General features: G+C 37.0%; 1 protein-coding gene across 4 annotated transcripts in view; it reads left to right on the plus strand.

Moving 5' to 3' along the window:
- Positions 1 to 499: 499 nt before the first annotated feature.
- LOC145574909 (uncharacterized) overlaps positions 500 to 9,849 on the plus strand; it is an 18,533-nt gene continuing 9,183 nt past the window's right edge. For 2 of the 4 annotated variants that reach the window (XM_081632790.1, XM_081632791.1), the window contains exons 1-13: positions 500 to 917; positions 1,138 to 1,226; positions 1,483 to 1,592; positions 1,710 to 1,764; positions 4,593 to 4,681; positions 4,825 to 4,891; positions 4,972 to 5,034; positions 6,570 to 6,731; positions 6,822 to 6,915; positions 6,995 to 7,074; positions 7,151 to 7,226; positions 7,431 to 7,474; positions 9,392 to 9,459. In XM_081632790.1, the coding sequence (XP_081488916.1) occupies positions 806 to 917; positions 1,138 to 1,226; positions 1,483 to 1,592; positions 1,710 to 1,764; positions 4,593 to 4,681; positions 4,825 to 4,891; positions 4,972 to 5,034; positions 6,570 to 6,731; positions 6,822 to 6,915; positions 6,995 to 7,074; positions 7,151 to 7,226; positions 7,431 to 7,474; positions 9,392 to 9,459 (1,109 nt within the window). In that variant the 5' untranslated portion in view covers positions 500 to 805. The other 2 variants (XM_081632792.1, XM_081632793.1) reach the window with 2 other exon arrangements.

Here is a 9,849-nt window from a genome sequence, read left to right on the forward strand (position 1 = left end):
ATATTTTTTAACTATTATATGAAAGTCAATGTAATCATGAAAGATGTTGTTGAGTCTATTTTAATGTATAGTTTCTTACTCCGTAATATAAATTTTTTATAAATTATATAAATATATATAAAAAATATCAATGGTCAAACATGTGAATCGACAAGCATATTTAGGGCCTGTTCTCATACGTTGAATTTCAGTTCAATTCAGTTCACTTAGGTTCAGTTCAGTTCAGTTTATTTTTAGTTCAGTTCAGTTTATTTTCAGTTTAGTTTAGTTCAGTTCAGTTCAGTTTATTTTCAGTTCAGTTCAGCTGAGTTCAGCGTATAAGAACAGGCCCTTAGTCTAAATGTTGCAAGTTACCGACTTTAACCGTGCATGCATGTTGTTAGAATTTAAAATAGAAGAGTCCGACAAAACTTCTCACAACAATCAGACACTTAAAAAGCCAACGTCGCTAGTTTTCTCTAAACCCCGTACCTCTCTGACATTTCCCCCTTAACCAAGATCCAACACCCTCTCTCCTTCCACACGTGTACACGTGCCACACACTTTCTCTTAAATCTCTCCACACGTTCCACCACCCTCATTTTTTCCATTTTCTCTCTCCTCCCTTTTCCTCACCCGCACTTTATGTGTGCTGCAATAACCCAATAACTCTCCTCTCCATGCACACAACACAGTCACAAATACCACCGTTACTCCTCCTTTAAAACCGCTTCTGGTATTCCGACCTCCATTTCCGGTTTTCCGGCACCTATAATCCTCTCTAACAGCTTGAAAACAGCTTCTGGAACTTTCTAGAGAGTTGAAAATGGAGTCGATTCTTGCAAGAGCGTTGGAATACACGCTTAAATATTGGTTGAAATCTTTTACCAGAGATCAGTTCAAGCTTCAAGGCCGCACTGTTCAGCTCTCCAATTTAGGTTTACATTTTTGTTATTTTTCTGCTGATTTATTTATTTTAGCAAATGAATCTAATTTTGGTTTTGTGATTAGTTGAATTATGCTGTAGCATGATTTACGAGGTAGAATTGCGATTTAATTTGAGATTTTTTTTGGATTTAATTGCGTGATTTCGATTAAATTTGTGGAATTTTTTTGATTTGAATTTTGATGATTTTTTTTTCCTTCCTAAAAATGTAGATATTGATGGAGATGCGTTACATTCGAGCCTCGGATTGCCGCCGGCGATTACTGTTACTACAGCCAAATTAGGGAAATTGGAAATCGTGGTACGTGATTTGCTCTCGGTTTTTTGTTTGGTTGAATTTATTGATTTGATGGACATTTTCATAGGGAGGTAGTAATCTTATGCTTCATATATATGTAAATGTGTAATAGTTGTTGATTGGATGGACATTTTGATGGGAATGTAGTTATATTAGTGGTTGATGTAGACAATAGTAAGGTTGTGTGATAATTTAGTGGAGATTTCCTTCGAATTATTATAATGATTAAAGACTTGAGATTTCGTTGTTTTGAGTGTAGCTACCGTCAGTAAGCAATGTGCAAGTAGAGCCAATTGTTGTGCAAATAGATAGACTTGACTTGGTTCTTGAAGAGAATGCGGATGCTGATACGAGTCAGAGTTCCAGCAGGTATGATCATTGCTTTATCGATTTTGAATTGAAAGGAGTCTGGTTTTGTTATGGACTATGTATATAGGTTGTTTTTGTAAATTATCCGGGAGTATGATTTGGGAAGTGTTTTTGCAGTTCTCAATCCGCTAGTAGTACAGGAAGAGGGAGCGGTTATGGATTCGCTGATAAGGTGAACTTGATTATTTTTTCCCCCCTTTCTGTTTCGGCCTTGCCGTTGTCATATCAAAAGACTTTTTTTGCAAAATATGAGATCAAATAAGGGCTATAGAGTTAACATCACAACTTTAAATATATTTAAATGAATTTAGGTAAATTCAATGAAGTTCAAATGAGGGTTGACTGGTAAAAAGATGTAGTATAACGTGTGTTGTGGAGATAAGATAAAACCATAGTTTGTTTTATGTTATGTTTGAAATATGTGAGTTTTGTTATTATTGCTTTTCTCTTGATTCTAATTGTTAGGTTTTTGACTTTTGTCCCATCCTGTTACATGTTGTTGAGAAAGCATTTTAAGCTTAAGCTATTTTTTTTTTTTTTTTTGTTGGAGTCCAGTTTCGTTGAGGCATCTTTGATTAATACTAAGAATCTTTTGTTCTTCATTCCGTGTTATGGCAACCCAACTATCCTTAACATAAGTTTAATTACTGTGTATAGTAAGCCCATATATTCTGCAAATCTGCATTCATCAATTAAATGTAGCTACTTTGATGTAAAAACGTTAAGTTAAAGTTAGCCATGCTTTTAGTATTGTAACATATAATAGTGATTCATTTTTTTTTTGAAAAATGGTGGAACTATAAGTGATGGTATCCCGTACAGTATTCAGACTTCCATATTTAGGTTGTCAAGGTTGTTATATTTTTTTATATAATTTAGTCCCCACTATTTACATTAATGAACAGGGATACTCCCATCTAACAATTTTTCCTTTTCTTCTTCAACTGAATTTTAGTGCTTGTTTTAGTTAGTGAACTTAGCTGCAGGCCTGCAGGCTGCAGCCAAGGAAATTAAGGTACTACTTTGGTGAGCTTAATAGCTCAAGAAACATATGAAACTAGAAAGAAACCCTCATCGCCTAATCCACTGTCACCTGTCAGGCTGTCATTACACTTTGCAAGAATATATAGGGGATCAACGGGAATGCAGAGTGATGGAATGTCCTGATAAAAAAGGACTCCGTAGCTTTTATTATTATTCCTAATATCAAAGAGGTGCCTAAGGTAAAATAACAGTTAGGGTAGTCAACGTCTTTTGGGCTCAGGCCCTTTCCTTCCTAATGTTTTTCAATTACCCTTTCTTTTCTCTCTAAGGCCGTGTGATGGTTTTCTGAGAAGGGATTGAAATGGGTCAATCAATCAATCAATCAATCAATCAAAGCCTTAATCCCAAAAGTGGGGTCGGCTAACATGAACCAAATTTGATTATTCCGTGTAGTCATCAACATAAATCTTTCTCCTCCATCCCTTACGATCCAAAACTTCATCCTCACGTAAATCCATGCACTTCATATCCTTCCTCACTCCTTCCAACCAAGTCATCTTTGGTCTCCCTCTTCCTCGTTTAATCCCTCCATGGTCCCACTCTTCCACTCTTCGCACCGGTGCACCCTCGGGTCTCCGTCTTACATGTCCAAACCAACGCAGACGATTTTCCCTTAATTTATCTACAATGCCCGCCACACCTACTTTCTTGCGAATAACCTCATTTCTGATTCTATCTCTTAAAGTGTTTCCACACATCCACCTTAACATGCGCATTTCCGTAACCTCCATCTTTTTAATATGCTCTTTCTTAGAAGCCCAACATTCTGTACCATAGAGCAACACTGGTCTTATGGCAGTCCTGTAGAATTTTCCCTTCAACTTTAAGGGAATGCCGCGGTCGCATAACACTCCCGTGGCCGCTCTCCATTTAAGCCACCCTGACTTAATCCTGTGGGTCACGTCTTGATCAATGTCACCATTCTTCTGGATGATCGACCCTAGGTACTTAAAACATTCACTCATGGTCAAATCCTTTCCATCCAAACTCACCACTTCATTGCTTGTCCCCCTCTGAGTGCCAAAACGACATACCAAATATTCAGTCTTACTCCGACTTAGCTTAAACCCTCTAGATTCCAACCTTTGCCTCCATTGCTCCAACTTGACATTAACCCCATCCTTAGTCTCATCCACCAAAACGATATCATCTGCGAACAGCATACACCATGGAACCTCATCTTGAATTGGTCTAGTTAATTCATCTAGAACCGTTGCAAAAAGAAAATTTGCATTCCGGTGGGAAATTTGCATTCCGAATTTTAGATATTCTTGTATCTGCATTTTTTGGTTCTTTTCCTTCAACTGTCTCTATCATCATGCTTTGTTGTGCATGCTTCTGGTGGACCAAGCTTTCTGTGTCATAAACTCATTGTTTAAGGGACAAAATTTCTACATCGAGTCATTGTGGCATAGTGAATATATTGACTATAATCCCTTGTTGCCAAAACGGATACAAGAAAGATAAAGCAAAAATAATAAACAAAAAGACACAAATCGTAAGCAGTTGATTAATGATGCTTTAGCTTTATGTTACTTGGACTCGGGTACCCATGTCCGACTTGGCTATTTTGTGAAAAAATTCCATGATTTTGAACTAAATGTGAAGTGTCCGGGTGTCATACCCATGTCTGAGTGTCGAGGGTCCGACACGGGTACGTGAGGTGAAATGAAGAGTCCGAGTAACACAGCTTTAGCTACATCCACGTAGAGTAGAGGAAGTTTTATCGATCTTGAGGATAAGCTGATTACAAATTATGCTGAGTTAAGAATTAGGGAGTTTATATATCACTTTTGAAACTGAAAAGTGAAAATAAAAGGCCCTTAAAAAATGCCTAAACGGAAAACATATTCCATAATAATGATAGACTGAGTTAAGGCATATTCCAACACCTATTAGCCATACCAACAAGTAAAATGCTGTTTATATCGTATCTGACTATCTTTGCTGCATCAGATTGCAGATGGGATGACAATAGAAGTACAGACTGTAAATCTTCTACTTGAAACTCGAGGAGGTGGTCGTCGCCAAGGTGGAGCAACATGGTAACATCAACCTTTTGACTGTAGTACAATCATCAATTACTTTTCTTTAGTATGATTGGATATTAAAGATCAAGCTGCATTAAACTTTTACATTCTAGCTGATTGCTGTATATTGTTGTCCTTGTCATTATTATGTTTTGTAGGACACCTCCTATGGCATCTATTACTATGCGTAACCTTGTACTTTACACCACCAATGCAAACTGGGAGGTTCGTGTACTAGTGATGGTTTCCTCTGTCGATTTTCTTGCCTAAAGCAAATGTTTAAGTAAACGTTATTTTTCTGGCAGGTTGTAAATCTTAAAGAAGCAAGGGATTTCTCGAGCAACAAGGATTACATCTATGTTTTCAAAGTAACTGTGTTGCTGTTTTTTTATCTTTAGGTTTAGGACTTCTTGTTATATTCATTATAATAGTCCTGAATTGTCTTTTTAGTGGTAACTATCAAAGTGTCCTTGTTTTATTTTAATTCATAAATCACCTGTCCTTGAATGCTATGTTAATTGAACACGGCTAATATCGCAAAGTGTCCGTGTCGACACTTCATGGACACGGACACATGACACGTGTCCGATCCTTCACTGTGCACTCGGACACTTCCATTAGGAGAGGAGAGGAAAAAAGAGAAGAAACATGAAAGAAAAATGTGTCTTGTTCGAAAACCACCATTAATATAGAGAAAATGGAGATAAGAAGATTGCCATTTATTAGGAGATTTTACCGAGGAAAGAATTAAGATAAAAAAATAGGGGTAGACATAATGAAAAATTTAAAGCTTTTGTAATATATAATTTATTTATATAAATTTAAGTGTCGTATAGACGTGTCCCCGTACCCGTGTCCAAATATCGGACATAGTCCCCGTGTCCTAAAATTTTGGAACTTGCCGAATCGGACACTTCGACATGTGTCCGTGTCCAACACCCGTTCCCGAGTCCATGTAACATAGCTTGAATGTATAAATACTTCCTCATTTCCAAATTAGTTGAAGTGTATTCCTTTTTGGGAAGTTTCTTTTTAATTGAAGCGTTTCTATTTTATTAGGAAATTTTTATATGTTAAAATGTCAATTTTACCCTTATTATTTTTTCTAACTCATCTTCTCTCTCCTACCTTTACCATAAGAGGCCCTGTGAATTTTCACTCTTACATTATCACCTTCCCCACTCCATCGCCACCACCACCACTTCATCTCTCTCCTCTCTTTCTGGTACATGCCCAATTTTCTGGCGAAACACTCTACCTGAACATCTCCTCCACCCACTACTTCCAAGCTCTCACGGTCTTACCTTTGGCTGTTTAATGGTTGACAACAAGAGCTCTGCCATTGTTGCAGTGGTCAAATATGAGAACGGAGGAAAACTTGGAAGAAAATGAAGTGATAAACCTTAGTTTTTATAGCCAATGCCCCTTTCTCTTCATTGAGCGAAATGGGCCATGCTTTCCACAACAGAACCTGGAGACACTAAAACTTCTAATACCCAAAATTTTTTATATCCAACCGCGCTGTAGTTATGTGGTTTTAGGTAGATTAGTTGGTGTCTTCTTAGATGGTTGTGGCTGGGAGACTTAAGTAAGGAGGGAAGATGAGAGAAGATTAGTGGTGAGAAGGTGGATGGAGGTGAGGTGTCTGATGAGTAAATGGAGGTGGTAATGCAGTCCCTGCAGTGGGCTCAAGAGGCTGCTTGTTTATTGTCAACTGGGCGTGCACCATGTCAAGGTAGGTTAGGTTGGATAAGGGGTAGGGATTGGTAAGGGCATTTATTTTTCTTTCTCACTTTTCCTTAATATTTGTGCCAAAATTAAATGTTTCAACTAATTTGGAATGGAGGAAGTATCGATATGTCATGCATGATTTTATCTCAATATCTCTTTACTTTTCTGCCAGAAACTTGAATGGGGATCGCTGTCCATCGATCTTCTTCCTCATCCTGACATGTTTATGGATGGCCGTGTTCAAGAGGGGGCAAATAAGAGAGATGATGATGGAGCAAAACGTTTATTCTTTGGCGGCGAGCGCTTTCTTGAGGGGATATCGGGACAGGCTTATGTATGGTTTCATCTTTCATTTGACTTGGCATGTATCTGCAAATGGTGTTTCTACAATGTTAATTCATCAATTACTTTGTTTTCCCATCAGATAACAGTACAGAGGACACAGCTTAACGACCCTTTGGGGCTTGAGGCCAGGTTGCATATAACTGAAGCTGTTTGTCCTGCTTTGAGTGAACCAGGTTAGGGATACACATACACACACAGATGTTATTCCATCCTGACATATTCTCTGTAGTTACCTACTGTTCTGTTTACCAGGACTCCGAGCTCTTCTTCGCTTCTTAACGGGACTGTATGTATGCCTTAATAGAGGAGATGTGGATCCAAGGGCACAACAGGTTATGCCTGACCTCTTGTTTTAGATAGAATTTATTGGTGTCTAGCTGATTTTAAGGCTATTTTGTGTATCTTCAGCGATCTACAGAAGCAGCTGGCCGTTCATTAGTCTCGATTGTTGTTGACCATGTTTTTCTCTGCATTAGAGACACGGGTCAGTCCCATTCAGAATTTTCTAACCTTTTTCTTTCCCTTTATTTTCTACTTTCAATGCTGGTGTAACTGTAGAATAATGGTTGTTGTGGCATTTTAGTAATACAAAACCTTGATCCCCCCCCCCCCCCCCTCCCCAAAAAAAAAAAAAAGAAAAAAATTTTGATCTTATCTGACATTTGCTGACTATATAGTTTTCTTGCAGAATTCAGGCTTGAACTTCTGATGCAGTCTCTCTGCTTTTCTCGGGTATGGTCTTGTCTTACTTTGTAGTCTGTATCCTTGTGGAATACTATATTTAGTCTAATGGCTCAAATCTTCAATTCTTGCAAAATATATTCAAGTGATTGCAAGTTTCAGATCTCCAAATTGTTTTGCTTTTTTCCTTTTTCTTTTTCTTTTTGTGTGACTTTCTGTATATTATGTAATTTGTATTGTTTCCATAATAAGATTATACTTGTGCCAAATAAAGGAATGAATGGGAAGCAAATAAAGGTTGTGCAACTGAAGTCATATCAATTATTACCATATTTCACAAGCCTGCTCCCTCCCTTGTTTGGCTAAATGATTTAATATCTGATTTCTTTATAGAGTGACAACATATTTTGTTGGCTTTACCCATGTTTGATTCAAAGTTTGTCATCCGGAAATCCTATACCTATAGGGATTAATGCTTTTTAATGCACATGTGAATTCAGAAGGGGATATCAAAGTTGCATATGCTTAGTACTGGCATACCTAGCCACCTCTGCTGGGAATTCCTGACTTTCTTATACATGTTTGTCTTTAATTGTGAATCTACGGGAATTAGGGAGTTAGGGACTACTCCCTCCGTCCCATAATACTTGGGACGTTGGGGTGGATACGTAGTTTAAGAAAACTACAATTTGGTCCATTTAAAACATTTGATTATTATATAAAAGATTTTCTTTTGTATTTTTATATTTAAAGAAAACAAGTGAGGGTTAGGTGGGGGTAGTGAGGAGAGAGAAAATATGAGAAAAAAATATTATTTTATTAGTAGTCTCATACCATATTTAGTAACGTGTCAAGTATTGTGGGACAGACGGAAATGGGAACTGTGTCAAGTATTGTGGGACGGAGGGAGTATTAGTTTATGTGAGTTGGGTAAGTTGGTTGTGAACAGCATTTGTGACCCTTACGTTGAAGCTAGTTCTGGTGAAAAAGGGAGAAGCCAACTGCCATGTGAAACTACTTTTGATTTGCAGTAGCATTGTTGTGATATTGGGTACACTGAGTCTTGGAGACGTTGCGCTTCGTTAAATATTGCACATTGATTAGACATTTCTAAATTGGGCTTCTAAATCATAGGATTGGGGATTTGAACATATTTATAATTTTATATCAAACATCTCATAACCATATTAAAAAACCTGGAAGACTTAGGGCCTATTCTCTCAAAATTTTTTTCAGTTTAGCTCTAATAAGTTCAGTTCAGCTCTAATAAGTTCAGTTTAGTTCTTATCTTAATTTCCTTCTCTCATAAAATATTCAGTTCAGCTCAGTTCAGTCAATCAGAACAGACCCTTAGTAAACACTTCCTATGTTCTTTTATTACTACAACTATGAAACTTTTGCACTATTCACACACTCTCCTTGGCAGTTTGACCGTGATTTATATGCAAGGAAAATAGTCACGTGGGATATTTTTAGATTCGTCTTGATCTGTATTTTTCCGAATATCAATTAAAGATATTCATAGATATTTAAAGATATTTAAGGTTGAATTTATGCTTTGGTAAGCGTTATCCCCATGTTGCACTAATAAAAGAATGGAGGAAGAATATACTTCAGCTTAGTCTGTTAAGTAAACACTTCCTATGTTCTTTGCTTGTTTCTCTGCCGCATTTTTTGATGCCTTGCATATATTTCCCGCCATTCAAGTGTCTTCTCCATTTTATACCCTCACTGAGCGTTTGTTGGAAAAATGACATTAGAAACAGACTTATAGCTTGAATGGATTCTTGCACTCTGTTTGTAGTAGTTCTAAATCAAGAGTAGCTTAGTATAATAAGTCCGTAGTAGATTTTTGTTCTTATTAATCCCCGTTTACTGGCCTGTTTATTTTACATTGCAAATTGTATCCTGGAAATATTTGGTATACTTTCTTGTGGCTTCAGCTAATTTTGTTCCTATTTATGTCAGGCAAGTATATCTGATGGAGAAAAAGCCAAAAACTTGACACAAGTTATGATTGGTGGACTTTTTCTGAGGTGAACTTTATATCTAACCTATCATTAGTCTACCTTCCTCTGTTATCCCTGGTTTTGCATAATCTTCATATGTTTGTATCTGGACTTATGCGTCACACAATAACTCGTAGAAAATTTGTTCTCTGAATTATTTTTTTTTGGATTTCAGGTTGGTTTAATATTAGCTTGGGTGCCTGTTGCCTAATTCATTCATTGCCTATGTTTTTTTGTGCTAAGCTAACTTCATGTGAATTATCTCCCGTTTATTAATTAGCGGGAATCAAGCAGCAGTAGCATATCAAATCAATTTTAGCTAAAATTTCTAGTTTTTGCACCTTTCTGATTGCCTTGACTATATCATTAGGCTTCCAAGTCTTTTGAACTTGATAAAATAAAAATAAAATTACTAGG

Source organism: Chenopodium album, chromosome 13 (assembly GCF_948465745.1).
Source record: "Chenopodium album chromosome 13, dcCheAlbu1.1, whole genome shotgun sequence".
In the NCBI taxonomy this organism is placed as follows: Eukaryota; Viridiplantae; Streptophyta; class Magnoliopsida; order Caryophyllales; family Amaranthaceae; genus Chenopodium; species Chenopodium album.